The sequence below is a fragment of the Bombus affinis genome, chromosome 17 (assembly GCF_024516045.1).
Source record: "Bombus affinis isolate iyBomAffi1 chromosome 17, iyBomAffi1.2, whole genome shotgun sequence".
NCBI lineage: Eukaryota > Metazoa > Arthropoda > Insecta > Hymenoptera > Apidae > Bombus > Bombus affinis.
Genome location: NC_066360.1, coordinates 2,145,361 through 2,164,800, shown reverse-complemented (window position 1 = coordinate 2,164,800; position 19,440 = coordinate 2,145,361). Strand labels below are relative to the sequence as shown.

General features: G+C 28.2%; 4 protein-coding genes across 12 annotated transcripts; 2 read left to right on the top strand and 2 right to left on the bottom strand.

The window, feature by feature from the left end:
• The first annotated feature begins 26 nt into the window (after nucleotides 1-26).
• Nucleotides 27-3,610, top strand: LOC126926190 (sentrin-specific protease 1-like). 4 transcript variants are annotated; one of them, XM_050742338.1, is made up of 3 exons: nucleotides 27-199; nucleotides 450-553; nucleotides 692-3,610. In XM_050742338.1, the coding sequence occupies exon 3, from the start codon at nucleotides 802-804 to the stop codon at nucleotides 2,503-2,505; it is 1,704 nt and encodes a 567-aa protein (XP_050598295.1). In that variant the 5' UTR covers nucleotides 27-199; nucleotides 450-553; nucleotides 692-801; the 3' UTR covers nucleotides 2,506-3,610. The 4 variants fall into 4 exon arrangements, with proteins under 4 accessions (XP_050598295.1, XP_050598297.1, XP_050598294.1 ...); XM_050742340.1 differs by having other exon boundaries at nucleotides 440-553; XM_050742337.1 differs by having other exon boundaries at nucleotides 27-316.
• Nucleotides 3,611-3,804: 194 nt separating this feature from the next.
• LOC126926199 (uncharacterized) lies at nucleotides 3,805-6,375 on the bottom strand. 2 transcript variants are annotated; one of them, XM_050742363.1, is made up of 6 exons: nucleotides 6,252-6,375; nucleotides 5,628-5,865; nucleotides 5,331-5,433; nucleotides 4,878-5,142; nucleotides 4,454-4,607; nucleotides 3,805-4,376 (listed from the first exon to the last, which is right to left on the bottom strand). In XM_050742363.1, the coding sequence occupies exons 2-6, from the start codon at nucleotides 5,863-5,865 to the stop codon at nucleotides 4,192-4,194; spliced, it is 945 nt and encodes a 314-aa protein (XP_050598320.1). In that variant the 5' UTR covers nucleotides 6,252-6,375; the 3' UTR covers nucleotides 3,805-4,191. The 2 variants fall into 2 exon arrangements, with proteins under 2 accessions (XP_050598320.1, XP_050598321.1); XM_050742364.1 differs by having other exon boundaries at nucleotides 4,890-5,142.
• Nucleotides 6,376-6,411: 36 nt separating this feature from the next.
• Nucleotides 6,412-10,540, top strand: LOC126926191 (GATOR complex protein NPRL3). Of its 4 annotated transcripts, none has more exons than XM_050742342.1 (9): nucleotides 6,413-6,979; nucleotides 7,125-7,291; nucleotides 7,411-7,682; nucleotides 7,752-7,847; nucleotides 7,910-8,128; nucleotides 8,191-8,524; nucleotides 8,613-8,789; nucleotides 8,866-9,094; nucleotides 9,415-10,540. In XM_050742342.1, the coding sequence occupies exons 1-9, from the start codon at nucleotides 6,961-6,963 to the stop codon at nucleotides 9,447-9,449; spliced, it is 1,548 nt and encodes a 515-aa protein (XP_050598299.1). In that variant the 5' UTR covers nucleotides 6,413-6,960; the 3' UTR covers nucleotides 9,450-10,540. The 4 variants fall into 4 exon arrangements, with proteins under 4 accessions (XP_050598298.1, XP_050598299.1, XP_050598301.1 ...); XM_050742343.1 differs by having other exon boundaries at nucleotides 6,415-6,979; nucleotides 8,866-8,947; XM_050742341.1 differs by having other exon boundaries at nucleotides 6,412-6,979; nucleotides 8,866-10,540.
• A 104-nt stretch (nucleotides 10,541-10,644) lies between these two features.
• On the bottom strand, nucleotides 10,645-19,137 carry LOC126926186 (endoribonuclease Dcr-1). 2 transcript variants are annotated; one of them, XM_050742321.1, is made up of 20 exons: nucleotides 18,875-19,137; nucleotides 18,678-18,793; nucleotides 18,418-18,577; nucleotides 18,015-18,310; nucleotides 16,554-17,497; nucleotides 16,282-16,460; nucleotides 15,906-16,057; nucleotides 15,661-15,802; nucleotides 15,324-15,554; nucleotides 15,070-15,249; nucleotides 14,760-14,973; nucleotides 14,506-14,678; nucleotides 14,252-14,430; nucleotides 13,800-14,053; nucleotides 12,553-13,730; nucleotides 11,906-12,478; nucleotides 11,609-11,840; nucleotides 11,311-11,531; nucleotides 11,061-11,226; nucleotides 10,645-10,977 (listed from the first exon to the last, which is right to left on the bottom strand). In XM_050742321.1, exons 1-20 carry the CDS (start codon nucleotides 18,932-18,934, stop codon nucleotides 10,730-10,732), a joined length of 5,898 nt encoding a protein of 1,965 aa, XP_050598278.1. In that variant the 5' UTR covers nucleotides 18,935-19,137; the 3' UTR covers nucleotides 10,645-10,729. The 2 variants fall into 2 exon arrangements, with proteins under 2 accessions (XP_050598278.1, XP_050598279.1); XM_050742322.1 differs by having other exon boundaries at nucleotides 16,554-17,479; nucleotides 18,875-19,136.
• Between the last annotated feature and the right edge of the window lie 303 nt (nucleotides 19,138-19,440).

Sequence of the window (19,440 nt, the reverse complement as noted above, 5' to 3'; positions counted from 1 at the left end):
GTATAAATACATTGAAACTATTTTCACGCAATAACTTAACAAAGAAAGGAAATCAAATATGTAGTTCTTGAAAGTGACACCGAAGGGCGTAAATTTTTCCATGAAATACGCGGGAGTTGTCAATCCATATTCTGCATTATTACAATGGAATTGAACACACGGTTTATTAGTATACTCGCTGTTTAAATTTGGATGTGAAGTACGTAACGTTAGGTGTAGAATTTTTTTATATTTCTTTGGAATATTACAAAATTCATAATGCCGGTTATTAACATGAAACCCCAAACTTTAAAATAATAAATCAAACTAATTATAGGTACAGTTGCATTCTGTGATTTATATGTAGTCATACTTTTCATTTACAATTAATAATTTATGCTTAAATATTTCTTCTATATTTATTTATCTTGATATTAAAATATCTCAAATAATCTTAAAGGTTATTTTAGGTTATTTGAATTAACAATTCTGACGTAGCGGTTATCAATCTCAATCTTCATGTATATGCACACACGTATATATACAGATATATATATGTTTATCTGCATACATTGTAAGTATTACATTTAACAATTTTTCTCTTTTTATACATTAGATACTTACTTGTATATCCTATTATATTATATTATATTATATTACTATCGCACGTTAGTTCACTATATGACTGATGAAACTTTGATAAAATTTTCAGAATTATATGAGAAACAATAAAAGATACATCATTTACAATATATTGAATGGCCATATTAGTAAAAGACAGCTGGATTTTGTGCTACAAGCAATTGTTTTTTTACAACAATCATGATATTCAACTTTCTAAAAAAATTTTTTGGGTGGGTAGATGAAGCACCTAGAAAGCGTAGAGTTTCATTTAGTTCAGAAAAAGAATTTGTTAAGCCTAAAAAACATCGTTGTGATTATGATATCATTAATGTGGAGGAAGAATCCATTGAGATTAAAGATGACAGCGATGGCGATATTCAAGATATTTCTAAAGATAAATATTCTCCTATTAAATCATCTAGTAGATTAAATGGTACATGTAATATTAGAGACAAGTCACTGACATGTTGTCCATCAACCTTTTCGTCATCAAAATCACATCAATGTTATGATAAAGCAAATATGGGACATTCTAGTAATAAAAGTGATAGAGGACAAAATGTTGTGCCACATCAAGAATGTTCAACATTATTTACAACTCATCGTCTGAGAGAAAAAAATCAGTATGAAGAGTTATTACAAAATTTTTTCCCACGTAGGATAGATGTTATATGTGATAAACGTGAAGATAAAAGATCTAGACAGAAGCCAATAGAAGTAATAGATTTAGATAAATCTGGTTCTTCGTCTCCTTTTCCTAAAACTCAGCCAGCTTGTAGAAAACATGATAGAACGTTACAAATGCATTGGACTATTCCAATTAAAGAAAAAAAATGTAGAGAAATAATTATCAATGATGAGATAGATAATGATGAGAAAGAAAGGACAATACATTCCATTCACAATGAGGCACAACGTTCTAAAAAAAATACGACCGTAGAAAAATCTACACAAAATAAATATCCTGAAAGTATAGCTACAAACACCTTAAGAGATCGATTAGCAGCAAAAGCTGTAATGAGAGAGGATTTTGTCCCTCAAGTAACAAAAAGATATGATGAACGAATCAAACAACGTCATAAAGAAGCAGAGGAGCTTAAAAGAATGACCTGTGTTTTGTCTAAACATAATCGTTTAGCAAGAGAAGCTGCACTAGAAGAACATCTAGCACGATCTATAAGATTATGTGAGGCTGTTTTGGAAAGAGAAAAATTGGAAGAGCCAGAATTACCTACTTTAACGGAGGAAATGCTGCAAGAAGTAAGAAATGCTCTTATTTCTCGACCTTCAGATGAAGTTCTTGTTGAAGGATTTGGTTTAGGAATAACAAGAAGAGATATTCATACATTAGCTGATTTGAATTGGTTAAACGATGAAGTAATAAATTTTTATATGAATTTATTAATAGCCAGAAGTACTAGTAATGATAAATATCCAAAAGTACATGCTATGAATACGTTTTTTTATCCAAAATTAATCTCAGGTGGACATTCATCCTTAAGAAGATGGACTAGAAAAATCGATATTTTTTCACAGGATATTATAGTTGTTCCTATACATTTAGGCATTCATTGGTGTATGTCAATAATCGACTTTAGGGATAAGTCTATTCGTTATTATGACAGTATGGGTGGCAACAACTCCAAGTGTCTGTCAGCATTACGACAATATTTGGAAGATGAAAGTTTGGATAAAAAGAAGCAAACTTATGATACCAGTAGCTGGAAATTAGAGTGTGCCAAAAATATCCCACAACAAATGAATGGCAGTGACTGTGGAGTCTTCTCTTGTATGTTTGCTGAATATATTTGTGGAAATAAAAAGATCACGTTTACACAGCAGGATATGCCATATTTTCGAAATAAAATGATTTATGAAATACTGAAGTCCAAGCTTTTATAAAAAAGAGATATTTATTTAAACAACTACTGACAATGTATAAGCAGAATAACTTGCAACAACTTCCAAAAATTACAAAATATTTTAGCATAAAAGAGTTTACTACTGGGTAGAATATTCTAAAGACATTCTGAGAATATTCTGTGAACATTTATATGGAAAAGTAATGTTATTCATATTATTACTATGGTATTTAAAAGAGTTACACAGATTAATCTTTTTTTTGTAGTATCATATTTGTTTAAAAGTGGAATGTTAATTTCTTTTTTCAATGTAAAGAATAACAGTAATTTGTTAACACAAGTTGAAAAAATAATGTCATAATAAATAGTATTTCCTCTTAATAGGAATCACACTTATTTTAATAACAAAATTCATCAATAAAAAGTGTAATATTTAGCTACTGCACATTCTTTATACAAAAATAAGAAGATGTAATGTATTATAATGCTTTATTTCGAATAAATGTAAAATTATAAAATTACTTATATACAGATATATTTTACGTTTAAAACTATTTATATAATAAAAACTAAGTTTTCTAATTATAGTTTTATTTTATAAACACTATTTCAGTATTTAAGCCTGACTCATACCTTAAACAATATCGAGTTGTAAATTTGACTGTCAAACTGTCCATATGTACATATTGTGAGTTTCATTCATATATAAATGTAGTATCGTGGACGAAAGTCCTAAGAGATATCAGGCGAACTACAAACAATGTCGCGAGAAAGCCGACAGGACCAACAATGTGTCGTCGATCCTTCAATTGAATAGTTTCGCGGAAAAGGCCTGCGTGACCCTGGCCACGAGCGGTTACGGAACACGTGCATGGTGGGGTTAAGATAAAAGACAAAGGGATGCTAAGGGAGAAAGACAAATTAACAGTCAGAGTGTTGGTTGCGTTGTCGAGAGAGTGTAGTCCGCGTGAGAGAGAGTGTTGGATTCGTGGTGACGAGAGTTGCAAATTAACTATCTATTTGTCTTAATTATAATACATTATCGTAATTAGTTCACGTTAAACAATCATCGTTTCCTGTTTAACCAACATTTGTTTAATCCATTTATTGTAAATAAACTAATTGCAGTAAAGATCCTACATAAATGTATACTTATATGAAATATGGTAGATTTACAAAGCACTAACGTGTTCCATCAATCTGGTTTTTATATAAAATCGAAATTTACAGGGAATTTAGAATTGTTAATATTTAATACATACAAAAATACTTACATATTATCTTCTTTGTTTGACTATATCTGAGTTCCTATCTATAATAAATTAGTATTATGAAAATGTTCGTGAAAATGATAAAATTTTATTAGCCAAAATAAAATATACATGGGTGTATGAAATAAGATTAATTTTAACATATATCCCTAAATTTTATTAGATATATGATATTTCATACACAATACAAATTTAACATATACAGAATGTTATATATCTAAATATACTAACTCGACCACATTACTATGATTTCAATTTTTTAATTGGTTAAAGAAAAAAGTATATATAATTTACATATACAGGCTAACGACTAGGTCGCTTTAATTTGACTGGCAGTTATTTCTTATTTATAATGACTAGGTGTAAATGTAATGTATACAAAATGTACCATTGTTTATGTCGCTTATTGTATAAGCCTTTAAATATGTATGTATAACAAAGATTGGACGTAAAACTTATATAGTAGGAATATATGTAGATGATGTGATACTACTTCTTAATAAAGTATCCGTAGCTTGTGGTGTAGCAGATCCTTTACGAGAGGAACGTTTATGAGGGTGAAGATTAAGGGGTGGTAAATTTGGATGTTCGATTCGTGTCGGCGAACTGACGCGTGGGCGCGATGTTCCTCTTTGTATACCTATAATCAAAATCAAAATTAAATTACAGATGCGCTAATAATATTTATCAATAAAAATGTGAGTATTAAAACATTGCCTGGATCATTTGACTCCAAAACATCATTGAGCTGATAATAGTCAGTCTTCATTAACGAAGGTTCTTCGTAATCTACAAACGCAGTGTTATCAAAGGCTTTGTCGTCCTTCAGGCGATTTTGAATCGGGGTAGTTACCGGTGGATCTGCGTAAGTCTGCAAAATCAATAATCTATCTTCAGATATTTTAAATGTTTCCTTACTTCATTCAAGGAATATACAATTTTTTGGAATAAATAATTGTACATTCTTTCTTTATTCTTACATTAGTCAGTGTATATTGTTTCCGTTTTGTCATTGTTTAGAGTTACAATTATTTTTCACTATCGATAGTTTATTCGACTTATTGCAATTGTAACAAAATTTCTTGGGACCGTGTACGTGAATGAAAGTATAATTACGTATACAAACGTAATATTAAATTGCCTTAAGTTTTACATGTTCAGTTGGCGTAGTTGAACAGGCACGCTTATGGAATTGTCCACCGCCAATAGTTTCATAGGTATGTTCCTCTAGATAGTGTCTGGTGGTACCCCGTGGAGTCAGGGTAGCCCACATAACACGGCTATCTTGCATAGTATCAGTTGCACAGGGATAAAGAACAGCTTCGTTTTGAATCCTCCCGTTTTTTGCTTGTATACCAGATGTTGTGTTTGGTATAGAAATTACCCCACTCTTGCCACTTCTATTGCTGCAGAGTAAAAGTTTATTGTTATTCTATATTGTTTTGGTTATAAAATTTATTCACTTGATATATATTTCGTAAAATATAATCATGATTCAATATTTTATTTGCATTTTCAATTTGTATTTAACTGATAATTTTGATTGTTCTCTATCTTATTATTCTTAAAAAATAAATAATGGAAGGAGACTTACAATTTGCATTTCAAGAGTAATATCGCTAGAATGATGCCTATGAAAATAACACCGATACAGGAGGATATTAGAACCAGCAACCATGTATCGTCAAATACTGTTCCTAAAAATGTAATAAATTATATATATTTATTTATTCTTAAACGAATTACGTATTTTTTCGTTTTGACTATTTTTAAAATTGAAAATGTTTAAAATATAATATGATAGAACATCGAATTATAAATACAAATAAATAAATTGATTAAACGAGTATAAATAAGTGAGTGTAAAATAATTATAGATTTCATAGTAGACCTTGTTGAGGCATTTCTATGTATTGAACACCTTCGGAGCGGCGATCGCAGAAATGTTTACAAGGGCTGTCATTGAGATGAGGTGGAAACGATAATAAATCCGTGTGCGGATAAAAGTCGGAACTTTGTTGGAGAATCGCTGGGAACGGCGGTGGCGGTATATGAAGAATATCAGGCGGTGGTTCGAGTGTGCAAGTCGCACAACCCGAATTATTCATTGTTAAATCAAAACCTCTCATCTATCATTAACATTACAGAAATAGTTAATTAATGACTAATATTCATTGTATGGTTAAGCGAAACGAAATTTGTTTAAACCACTTATTCTTTGCTCGATTAATTATATTTTTAATTTACTTAAAAGGAACAGCCAACAATATTAGGTAAACATTTATTATATATTTAACAAGATGATAATTATTTGATATTTATAAAGTTATTATATTTCATTTACTCTTTGCTTTTTTGTGATTAATTAACACCTTTGATTCCTAATGTTGGTTTTTATATTATCTTCAATTTAATTGAAAAAATAGGTGAACGATAAAAACAATATGATATGCATTGTTTTATTTATTTTTAAATACGAAGAAGACAATAATAACACTGAAAAGTACATTCTCACCGTTAAACAACACCCTCGTATGAAAGTACCATTAGAACGACTACTGGCCCCTTCGGAAGAAAAGCGCACGCGTTGTCGTATTGAACGGCGGAGAAAATTTCTTCAGCCAGTCTACTCCTTGCGCCTGTAACAATAACAATAATATCATTTAATTTATTCATGCAATAATGTTCTACGTATAATGTACATGTATGATTTTAAAAAAATTAATGATGTTATCTTTATCAATCGTAATTAAACTATATCTTTCATATTATTAAAGAAGTAAAATATATTATATTATTTAGAATTATTCGCTTAATGTATTTTATCGCGTATTTACAGGAGATCATTGCGCGACCGCAAGATTTAAAAGAATAGAAAATTCTTAAATTAAAATATAAATTTTATTAAAATATTATAATAGACATAGATTGGAGACGAAATAATCCTATAGTATTCAAAAACAGGATAAAGAATGATAAATGTATAAACACATTACCACTGTAATCAGTATACTAAACACGAGAAATAATTTGACTACTTAAACATACGATTAAATGTTTAATTATAATCATATAATATCTATGAATTTGCAGTACAAATTTCTTAAACGAACCTTTAAAAAACCATGTTTGTTAAACCAAAATGCATGTGTGTTAAACTTAAGAATAGCGTAATATCTAAACCGCGTGGTTCCGGTAAAACGTAATGAGCAATATGTCAAAAAATGTTTACTCAGAAAAATGGTATTTATATCTCGAATATAAAATTATTTCGAGTTTATATTTTTACCGATTATATATTTACCGATTTCCTTTCTAACTAATTAAATTTTCTGGTTAATAATTTATTGATGACAAGATTTCATATAACCTCTATATCGATTAACAGCAGTTATGGAGATAAATCCATTGAGTATAATTCTTGTGAAAAGTGATAGTAAAGGTGATAGACTTTTATTTCGATATCCACACGTAGCGAAACATATACGAGATTCTAATCAATGTACTAGAAGAAAAAATCCTTATTCTTTAACTATCACAGAGGATTTATTACAGGTCTGTTTCATATAATATTCTGACCTAGTTCTTTGTGACAAATGTTATTAATTCAATATCACATGATATCATTGCACAAATAAAGTAATTTAATAACATTCAATAAATTTTGTTAACAGTCTTTACCTTTTCCAATCTCTAACATAAGCAATGGGAATTTGACTGGAATAACTGACGAAGTATTATCTACATTATTTGCTGTTAAACCAGAATTATGTGAACAAAAGTTCGAATTAAAAGTAAATGATGTCCGTTTTGTTGGACATCCAACTTTAGTTCCATCTCATGGAATGAAAGAGGTTAATTCTTCGATGCTTTTTAATATAGTCTTTGCCCTTCAAGCTCAAGCCAGCCATTCTATAGTAAAATGTTATTATGATTTAAGTAGAAGGTTTGTCATATATTATATTATAAAAGCATGATATATGAAAGACAAAATTTCAAGTGTTATTTATCTTAGGTTAGGCATAGCTTTGAGACACGAAGAAAAGAGATGTGGATTTTTAACAGAAGAAATAAAGATTATGGTTTCTACTCATGATGAAGTTGCTACTAGGTATATAGAATTATATATGTGATAAAAGAATAACAATTAGAACTTCTTATATGTATTTATAGATCAGAAGGTGAAAGTGATTGTGATGAGTCGCCATATGAATTAATATTGCAAAGAAGTTCGCTTTCACGTGATTTGAAGTCTGTGTTTAGTAGTCTTACTACTTCTGGTATAATCAATATTATGATTAATAAATGGATTCAAGTACGTTTCTGTCTCCCACAAAAGGTTCATCAATCTCATAAAAAAGGATTTGTTATCAATCCAGAAATAATAGACAGGTAAATATTATATTCAATAATTACGAATTGAAGTAAATATTGAACATTAAACTTTATTGCAGGTGTTTAAACAGTTTAAGGCCTTATCACGGTATACTATTACTCATTGAACCTTTAGATTTATTAGATTCACTTCCAATAGATTCTTCTCCTGCACTTAAACGTCTAATCCAAATGTATAGTCCTTTAAAAAGTCTACAAACTCTAGCTGCTGATTCTGACTTAACACTAACTCAAGTTTTTCAATTGACTGGGCATTTAATATATTGGGCTAAAGCTACTATAATTTATCCTCTTTGTGAAAGCAATGTTTATGTTGTATCACCAGATGCTATTATTACAAATCAATTGTTAGAGGTATTTTCTGAAGAATTTCCTGGGCTTTGTCTTTTACAAGTATGTGAAAGAATTGTTTATATAATTTTATATAATTACTATATAATTATTTGAGTTGTATATAAAATTAAATTTCTACTGGTAATAGGTTCTCAGTGATTTTTCACTACCAATTTCCATAAGTCAACAGTTAAATCCTTTGAGTCAGTCACAACAACAAACACAATTAGTAAAAATAATAATATGGTTATTAAAGAATCATTTACTTTTACAACTACATACATATGTACAATATATGCCAACTGTACACGGACGAATATCATTGGTAAGTTTAAAGAAATTTATTTTTCAACTATAAATTAAATTATTTTTTAATTATAATCTGCCACATATTTTTTAAGGATGCAAAAGATGAATTGAATCATAATATAAATGAAATCACAGACAGTAGTAGTGCATGTAACTTAAGTGATGTTCCAAAAGGTACTTCAGCTGATATAAATGAAGAACTATCAATAACACTTCATAAAGAAAATGGAATATACAATTATCAATCGGAAGAGTATGATATTCCTTCTGATGATAGAAAATTACTTGACAGATTATGCCGTCTTGGTTACTTTAATGGAGGTCATCATTTAGAAGAGATTATGTATTTAGAAAATATTCGTAGATCGCAATTATTACAAATCTTAGATAAATTTCGTGACGTGTTAATTACATGCAAATGTGAAGATCCTGCTATAGCTCTTTTTTATAGCCAGTTTGGCTCTTAACATTTTCATTTTAAATAGATATAGAAAAATATTAAATTGTATATATATTATATTTTGCAAACATTTCTAATTAAATGATATATTCGTGGTTCTTCGGGTTCTGGTCGTGTTTTTAATAGCGCATTGGTCTTTATTTCAACGTTTCATGAACATTACAATTCTATTCTGTTTCAGGTCTTCCTCGAAAATGTGAACTGCAATGTTCATAAAACATCAGAACCAACACATTATTAAAGACACAATCAAATCTCGAAAAGCTATAAATATATATGTCGTCTAATAACCATCGTGAAAGTTTAAAATTAAAAATATCTAATTGAAAGTTTTAATATATTTAAATATACATATAATAACGTTATTGTATTATATTAAAAAAATTTAATTTTATAGCACAATTTAAGATTCATTCTCTTATTTTATGTAATTAAAAACATTTATTACAAAAAATTCGTACAACTTACCTAACAAATATTCGTTTCTACAAAAAAAGAAGAGTAATGCTAGTTACATAGCGATTATGTTACATTCAAATATGCAGAAAAATGATTAATAAAAATTAATAAAAAGTGTTATATGTACATGATACAGTGATATGTACCATCTACATATATATATTAATCTATAAACTTTATATGACAATTTTAAACTTATCATATCGTATAAAACTATGACCGTATGATGTATTTCCGTTTTAGATTATACATTTTTCATAATTTTACTTGAAATCGAAATTGTCAATTTCTTAATAAATAATAATTAGGTATTGATAAAAACTTAAAGGTATAAAAAATTATACAACTTCATTGGGAACAACTTCATTAAGAAAGAAGATATTAATCTTTAACTTTTTAAATTTAGCTATTAATTTCCCTAATACGTATTAATTTTTCTATACAATATGTTTATTGTGTATATTTCTATTATAAAAAATTCCACCGGTTCTAAATCTTTTTAATACTGGGAAAATATGTTTAAAAAGCATATAATGTATTGACTAGAATTTTGAGGAAAATTGGTAAACAACAAATTGCATAATTTATAAGATAATGAGATGCTCGAAAGATATTTTATGTCATAGAAAAAAGTTACTTACAATTGATTAAATCAATACTTATAATACATTGAATACCAGAGCTACATATTTCAATATAGCATATTTGAAAAATAGTTTTGGAATTTTTAAGTACTTTTTGTATGATTGTTTAAATATTTACAATATAACAATATATTTACGCTTCTTCCCCAAAATTTTGTTTCGTTAATTGTAATAATAAACTTCGATATATATCGTTTCTATTAATTCGTGCAATTCATAAATCCATCCTATAACGTTAGTGCAATGTTATTTTAGGCTAGGATACATAAAATTTGTTTATATTACAAATTCATAAGTATTTATGGGTATAATTTTATAGAAATATATTTTAACAGTAATACAGAAATTAATCTCATTTTATGTTTTCATTTTGATCTAATATTGTATATGCTATCATAGTTTATCTCTTGAATAATTCTGCATCTTCTTCAGCTTTTTTAAAGCACATTTTGCTGCAGTACATTTTGCAATTCTGTAATTTCTGCCAATTCCTTTAAAAGAGCCCTTACCAAAAACATCCACTGTAACTCGAACTCTTCGTCCATCAGCCAATTTTTCTGGTTTTCCAAATTTTGCTGTTTCAGGCTCTAATTCTAATAGTTCACGAATTGGAGATTTAGGAACATTGGTGCTGAATTGTTCTGAAATGGTAAAATAGCCCTGTTGTTTCTTTTCATAAAAAATTTATCTTTGTAATTAAATAAAAGATATTTTTAGAAATTACCAATTTCATTTTTCATAATGGCGTAATAGACGCTCCATACTGCATCCAAAGACATTCCACTATCTAAATAAATTGCACCAGCTAGTGATTCAAAAACATCACCTAATGCTTTTGGTACCTCTACATCTTCAGCTTCTTCGCATTCTTCTTCTCCAATTAAATAATACTTAGAAAGAAACAAATAATAATAATAAAATATGGACACACATGTAATGCATATATATAAGCAAATTTGTTTAAAGATTCTTACTTCTTCGCTAATAGAATGTCCATTTTCTTCTTGAATCCTAACGAAACGATTTATAACAATACTTAGACCAGGAGAAAGATGTCGAAAATATTTATGAAATCCACATCTTACAGCTAAAGAAGCAAATATAGTATTATTAACTAAGGCGGATCGTAAATCTGTTAAAGCGCCTGGAGAATGTTGACGAGCATCTTCATATAAATGTCTTGTTATTAAATAATCTAAAATTACAATTTCTATATTAAATTTTTCACTATTGGAAATTATACTAGAATGAAAAGAACCAATTATTTGCTACCTAAAACAGCATCTCCAAGAAACTCTAAACGTTGGTAACAATCTGTCAGCCTATTAGGTTGATATGATGCATGAGTAAATGCTTGTAATAAATAACTAATGTCATGAAATTCATATCCTATACTTTTCTCTAATTCTTCATAACCATCAAGCATCATTTTTAATTCTTGTTCTGGATCAGGAATGTATCGAAGTAAGGGGTTTTGTGGTTCTTCCAATTTTCCATAACGAATCTACAATAATTGATATGCTTTATATATGATATTTATTTATAGTTATATAAATCAATTATAGATACCTGTGTCCATGTTGTTTGTCCCTTTTCGTTCGTTCCTTTTATATAAGGGGTACTACCTGGAACTCTTTCTCTTGGTTCTGATTCTTGTATAATAGTAATCTCTTCTGTAGGTAAAACATGAATCCCTAACCAAGCCATGAAAAGTAATGCACCTCTAGATCCACAAGCAATTAAATAAGCTCCAATTAACGCTTCCACGCAATCTGCGATACTTTTATCGGGAATGCTATGTTGCGTAATTAAATTGTACGGTATAAAACAACGCATGTTATCTAAATTATTCGAAAGTGATGTCTCATTCCGATCAAGTTCAGTTTTCATGACACCCAATTTTTGTTCCGTTTCTCGAACTAATTGAGTTATTTCAGAGGGATTTACGGCTTGCAAAGCTGGAATGTCGGCTTGATTCCACAAAGTAGAAGGTACACCAGATTCAATTAATGCTTGTTCAAGTTCCTTTGGTACATAATAGCAAGGAGGTAACCAATTGTCATGTGGTTCGAATTTTGTTGCTATCATGCTCTCACCTAACATTTTTTGTCTCCCTAATCTGTATAAATTTAAATTACTGACCTAAAAAGTTTTCATTATATTAAAATAAATTATTATAACCAACAAAGCTAATTAATATTTCGAATTTTGTATACCTGTTTAGATCTTAAGTGACTAAGCTTGCCTTCATGTATATTATCATATGTACAATATAAATAAGTAGTTATAGCATATTTCAAAAAAGAATCACCAATAGTTTCTAAACGTTCTAAGTTAATACCATCATTTGCATTGGACATAGTTAAAGCTTGTAAGATTAAACTAGGACTTGGGCCCGCATGGTTTTCTAGTTCTGGTTGAAAATCAAAGCTAAAAAGATTACTATCTGAATGATATGTAAATTTCGATGAATTAGAATCCTTCTTTATCAGTTGTACAGTATCATTGTTATTTAATATTTTTTTACTGAATTTTTCGACTACAGTTTCTACATAATCTTTGTGTTTATAGTTCGGCAAATTTTCTTCACATTGTAAATTACATGAAGCTTTCTTCTTTATTGCAATTTCATTATCACAGGATATAAAAGATCCATTTTGCATTATTTCAAATTCTCTTACTTTAGCAAATTCATAATGAGCTTGTCTATGCTTCGTAATTGAAGAATTCTCTTTCTCTTCCGTGTACGACCATAAAACGTCATCCAAACTTTTCTCAGTTTCTAACAAATCCAAAATTTTTTTATTGGTCTCTTGCTTAGACATCTGTTTCTCGTCTTCTACAGCTTCTGCAATATTTTCTCCCATGTAAGAAATTCGTAACCCTCTGTTTTCATCTTCACTTTCATCAGAACTATCGACAAATCCATCGCTATAAATATCGTCTGATTCATAACCGTCGAAATCTGATTCACACGCAGGGGATCCGTATCGAATATCACTCCAGTTAAAATCATTTGGTAAAACAGTTACATTTAAGGGAAATGACTTTAAATTATTTGTTTCAAAATCCAGAGAATTCATTGCCATGTCGCTCGACCAAGTACCGATTTCTAATTCATTTTCGTCATTTGAAATTTGTTCCTCTATTTCGATTATCTTATCATTTTTTATTTGAAACTCGTAATTATTTTCATTCAAGTCTTCTTTGTCTGATTTGTGTAAACTGTCTATTATATCTTTAGGTATATTTTGACATTTATTATCAATTGTATCAATTGTAGAATTTTGTTGGATAGTTTCATTTTTGGCTAACTTTGCTTTTTCAGATTCCTTAGATTTCTTTAAAACCTCCGCTAAACTCCAACCAAAATCTAATGGTGGCCACTCAAAATCTAAAATATTTTCACATTAAAATCAAAAAACGAAAACTCCAGAAGTAATTTCTATAATTTTATATCTACCCATATTTAAATTCTCCTGTCCTAAATTTATCATTCGTGCAACTTGACACCGTATTTGATTAGCAAGTAATAGAGCATTAATTCTATATAAAATACAAGGTAAACAAACTGCTTGTCTCCAAAGTGAAGCTGGAAAAGGATGAATTGCGCATAATTCAGCAACAAGAATTTGTTTTTGCTCCAGATTTTCCCGTTTTGCCCGTTTTGTTTCCTCACTGCTTGTTGGTAAAGCAACACCTTTCCGATTAACATACCTAAAATAAAATATTTGATATAAATATAGTATATTTATTTTATTTCATATTTATTCAATAATAATATTGTGTGTGTGTGTGTGTGTGTGTGTGTGTGTGTGTATATATATATAATATATACATTGTAAATATTATAAATTATAAATATAATTATAAAAACAATTTTAAATATAATCATATATTTTGCATCATATTTACCTTGGTGTTAAAAAATTCAATCTAGCTGATGTGTGATCCACATCTAGTAAAGGTTGATCTAAATTTTGTATCTGTATATCATATTTTTTAAGATAATATTCTTCAAAAGTGCTATAATCATCACCAGGAAAAGAAGATTTGGGATTTAAATTTGTACAAATTTCAGCAACATAAAAGTACTAAAACGAGCAAGAAAATATAATGTATTTCAATTGCAACGTTTTTTCATTCATATTAGATTTTCATTAAAATACCTGAGGTTGATCCTGACTTCTATACCATGGCATAATTACTGCATCATGGTATTTTGATGCATCAAACTTGAAATTTTTTCTAATTTCTTCGGGAACTTTAGTTGGCCCTGCATTTCGATTTTTATATATACATTCTAAGAAATTCCAATCTACAATAACGTCAGATTGTTCATCTGTAAAAAATAGATTTGTATGTATATAATATCAAATATAGTATAAATAATGATAATATTTTTAAGAATGTTCACGGTTACCTAATTTCACAGGTACAATCATATATGAGTTTTCTGAAGCATTAGGATCAAAAAGCATCAAATATTGTTGTAATCTTAATACATTTGTAAAAGTATAATTAAGAAAAATAGCAATTTTTTCTACTTGCATTTCATTTAGAACTATAGTCTGTTTACTAAGTTTTAATTTTACATGAACTTCCCCAGATCTAGTATAAATAGGAAATGGACATAACTAAAATGAAAAGTTAATGCTTAATATTGCAAACAATTTACACATTTTGTATGTGTGTGTGTGTTTATGTGTGTGTATGTGTGTAATTATGACTACCTTAGGAATTTCTTTTAATGTTATTATACCAAAACCAATCGCTGATTCCTCAGGAGGATATATACGTCGACCTCTTGTATTTTGTTCTTCAGGTAAAGGACAACTCAAAACCAGATTAATATGATATAAATAAGAAGGAACTCCAATAATTGGTCTACAATCTGTTAATGCCTCGGCTGTCTATGAAGCACAATTTAATATTAGGATTAAATAAAGTATATATTACTATAATTTTTATCTTTTATGAATAAAACCTTTTTATAATAATATTGTCTGCGCTTGGTTGTTCCCGGTCGAGCTTCAGAAAAATCCACTTTACTTTCATCTGGTAGAGCAGGTACTTCTGCATCCTCTGGTTTAGCTTTAAAATTTTCCTTTCCAATGGGTAACAAATTATCGTCTATTTCATTTTTTTTGTGTAAATCAATGCATAACTGTAAAGCAGCCATTCGTCTTGCCATAGCTCTATTAGGCATAGGATATGACTGAAATAATATCTTAATAGTGTAATATACAATAATTCACATACACACATACATATTGGAAAAGATTTAATATTATGCTTCTATTATAAGGAACAAAAATATTTACCAGTACAACATATTTTACTGGGGAATTTATAGGAAGTCGTAAAGAACATGTGTACATAAATTTATTATCAACAACCATTTCTTGAATGGACCATTCTGGAGTTAACCTTGTAAAAGTATCACTAGGTAATTTCGCACAGTATCTAAACAAATAAAATTTTATAATAATATGAAATAATTTCTAGAATTATGATTATAAAATATTTAAAGTGTCTTCATTGTTTTCTATTTATAATTTTATACTACCTGTTTACTAGTGATATTGCAGAATTAAAAGTAACTTTAGGTGCATCATCTCCATCAAGCGGTTTATAATGTGGTATCATAGCAGCATACATGTCTGCTTCGTTTTCTTCTTCTTCAGACGGTTCGTTATTAGAACATTTTACTAACAAAGTCTACAAAATAGATTGATGCTCTTCCATTAAAACTTTCGACTGGAATGGACACAGGTAATGAACCACATTAAATGGCTGATATTAAAACTGGTACACACTGAAGTTTATGACTAAATTAAATCGAGCAGACAATATAGTCATTAATCAAACATCAGATCCAGTTCGTATATTCCATTAAATTTTACCATTAAAGTAATTAAAAAGGATTTACCATAATTTAATACCTTTTCTATGTAATGATATTGAGCTAGCTGCCATATATACTCCTTTGACATTTCTTGTGGTACTAATAACACATATAATGCGTCTGTAGCTCTTGCACGAGTTTTACATTGTACATATGACTGATAAGTTTTTGGAAAATCGTACCTCATTACGAAATTGCATTTGGGAATATCTATACCTAACAAACATAAAATGGTGTATTAGTATAATATTAATAAAATAGTATTTAAAATAAGTTATGTAGTAACAATAAGATAAATTAGTGACTAACCTTCTTCTAAAATTGAAGTCGAAATTAATAAATTACATTCATGTATCCTAAATCTTTTTAAAACTTCTTCCTGTTTTCTATGTTCTATTTCTAAATCTTTTGAATAACTAATATCCTCAACATTCCTCTCAATCGTATAAAGAGGTGACAAGAAACGTAAGTCTTCATCATGCATAGATATTTCATTCAACAAATAAAACAACACTTTTGCCACAAATGCCTTATTTACAAAAATTACTCCACAAAGTAAGTCAGGATCTGTAATACCACGCATGTGTCGTGGTGCTCTAGGTGGTTTTCTACAATTTTCTTCATTATTTTTCCAATTACAATCTGATTTTTTAGATTGCACAAATCTATCTCTAGTAAACCCTTCCCTATTATTTACTGGTAACTTTTGAGAAATATTTTCTTTTAGTTTATTATCAGTGTTATTAATATCTTTATTATAATATGGTGTATATGTTTTTAAAATTTGCAATAATCTATGAACCTTTGGAGTAGTATATTTATATATTCTTTCCTTTTCAGATAAAACTTCAAATGTATTATCACATAAAGCTCGTATTTTTGTGAAAACAGATGCTACCATGTTTAATAATAGATAATGTCTTTCATAAGGTGTCTTTACTTTTAATTTTTCTGTTAAAATTAGAAGAGCCAATGCAGCACGATCTGCACACCATGGTCCAAGAGTTTCTAATATGTACAAAAAGTCTTGCATCATCTCAAAAGGTTTCTCTGTAGGATCTGGTATTTTTTGGATGTCTTCATAGAATTCCTCATTGTAAATCTCAGTTGGATCATGACGATGATCACGTAAAAATTCAAGAGCATGCAATATATAATTTTCTATAGTAGTATGTAATTTTCCTTTTTCATTTTTAGCATATTCTACTACATATTCTTTAGGCTTAGGGCTATATCTATTTAAAGAAAGATCACTATTGAGTAAAAACATCATATATTAGAATCATATAATTATAATAACTTTATTTTTTGTTTCATTAAAAATAGAAAAAAAAATGTAAAGAAGAAATGTTAAAATGTATTTTCCTAAGATTACATTTCATTTCATATATGCACCTAAAAATTGCAGTATATCATTTTAATAGAATTCTGAATACCTTTTTATCTAAGATAATATTAAGATATAATATTAGAAAAATTAATTATTCTGTAATAAGCCAAAAAATTTTTAAATTTAATATATTTGTGTCTTTTAGCATAGAGTTATCTCAAAGATAAAATATACATATATTTACTTCAATTTAAGACTTAATAAAACCAATTATTAATACTTCTACAAATTTTTTTTACAAAAAAAGACTTGTTCTCGGTATATTATATTGAACTTATGAAACAAGCAAAATTATGAGAAGAAAACTTTTTATACTAATCAATTTTTTGTATTTCTTACTCTAACCACAAAATTTACCTTGCATACTAAAATATACATACCGCAATATAGATAATATATCACTAGCTGTTTCAACTTCACATTGAAACGTATTTTCTACTTTTTCTATTTCCAATCCTAATCTTCCAGGCTCTTGTGTTAAATTAAACAATGGTACAGCTAGTCCAATGATTCTAGGAACATTCTCACATGCCAAAATAGTTTGTAAAATAAATTTTAGTTCGTTATTGTCTATAGATTTATGGCACTCATCAATTATGACTAGATTTATCTGACATGGTAAAATTTTTTTATCTGTCAATAATTGTGCACATGTCTTACCAGTTGTAACTAGTACCTAAAAAAATTATTAAGAATAATTTATAGAAAATTTAAGAAGTTAGTAGTATAATAATAATATATGTTGGTAAACATATTACTGATAAGACATTAAATATTCCTTACATGAGAAGTTTCAAAGTTTTCTATAAATTCTGTAACTGAACAAGTGTCACATAATAATACTTTTAAATCTGTCAGTTGTTGTATGTAGCTTGCTTTTATTGTACATTTTTCTTCATCTGTCAATATGAACAATGATCGTCTTCCTCCTTCACTTAATAATCTAAATTAACAATTTGCAATAAATAATTTTAAAAGAAATTTAATAAAATAATGCAAGAATTCTCCAGGAAGAAAAATTAATTATAACTATATATTATTACCTTCTATTGTTTGTAGCAAATTCTTGGATTAATTTTATAACAATAAAAGTTTGTTCATAATTTTTACCTAAACAAACAATAATGTCTCTATCTTTAGCAGCATAAAATAATTCTACCTGCAATAATATTTATTTTAAATATTGTATACAATATATTTTCTTAAAATCCTTTAAATAATTTAGAAAATTCTCTCTTACCTGGTATTCTCTAGGTGTAAAAGATTTTGTATAAATCTGATCGTTCAGTGGAAATGCCATGGGATCTATAACCTTCGTTATCTCAATATTTGATAAAATGTTATTCTTAACTATAGAACATAAAAACAAGATTATGCTTTTAAGATTTATTATTTAATCTTGCATTAAATTCTAATTTGAGGTTAGGCTAAGGTAATAAGCTAAAGTGATAACAGTTGAAAATTTTCATACTCGATAAGTACTTGTGTGTTCACTATATTATACATATATATACTTTCATGCATATGAAAGGTATAAATCGAAATTTGATTGGTTAACTATGTCTACTTAAGAATCTTCAGTATTTTAAGAAATGTTATTTAAATTTTTGTATCTTCAAATATAAATTTTTCGATGTTAATTAAAATTAATAAAAGTTTTCCTATATATGTGAATTATATATTTTTATATATAAAATTAAATATTTATGAAAATACAATCACAGTACACGTTATATTATAATTAATCCTCATATTTTTAAACGATCATAATTTCCCTTCAATATTTTTGCAATGTGCTATTAAATA

Bases quoted from the DNA above. Each gene is read 5' to 3' on its own strand.
- LOC126926190 (XM_050742338.1), top strand. From the start codon at position 802: ATGATATTCAACTTTCTAAAAAAATTTTTTGGGTGGGTAGATGAAGCA.
- LOC126926199 (XM_050742363.1), bottom strand. From the start codon at position 5,865: ATGAGAGGTTTTGATTTAACAATGAATAATTCGGGTTGTGCGACTTGC. The intron at 5,434-5,627 runs GTCTACTATGAA...TTACATTTTTAG, and splicing joins CATAGAAATGCCTCAACAAG to GAACAGTATTTGACGATACA. The intron at 4,608-4,877 runs GCAATTTAATAT...TTGATTTTGCAG, and splicing joins CTGAACATGTAAAACTTAAG to ACTTACGCAGATCCACCGGT.
- LOC126926191 (XM_050742341.1), top strand. The intron at 7,683-7,751 runs GTTTGTCATATA...TATTTATCTTAG, and splicing joins TATTATGATTTAAGTAGAAG to GTTAGGCATAGCTTTGAGAC. The intron at 8,525-8,612 runs GTATGTGAAAGA...TACTGGTAATAG, and splicing joins CTGGGCTTTGTCTTTTACAA to GTTCTCAGTGATTTTTCACT.
- LOC126926186 (XM_050742321.1), bottom strand. From the start codon at position 18,934: ATGGCATTTCCACTGAACGATCAGATTTATACAAAATCTTTTACACCT. The intron at 18,578-18,677 runs GTAATAATATAT...TTGTTAATTTAG, and splicing joins TTTGCTACAAACAATAGAAG to ATTATTAAGTGAAGGAGGAA. The intron at 15,250-15,323 runs GTTTTATTCATA...TGTGCTTCATAG, and splicing joins GACAATATTATTATAAAAAG to ACAGCCGAGGCATTAACAGA.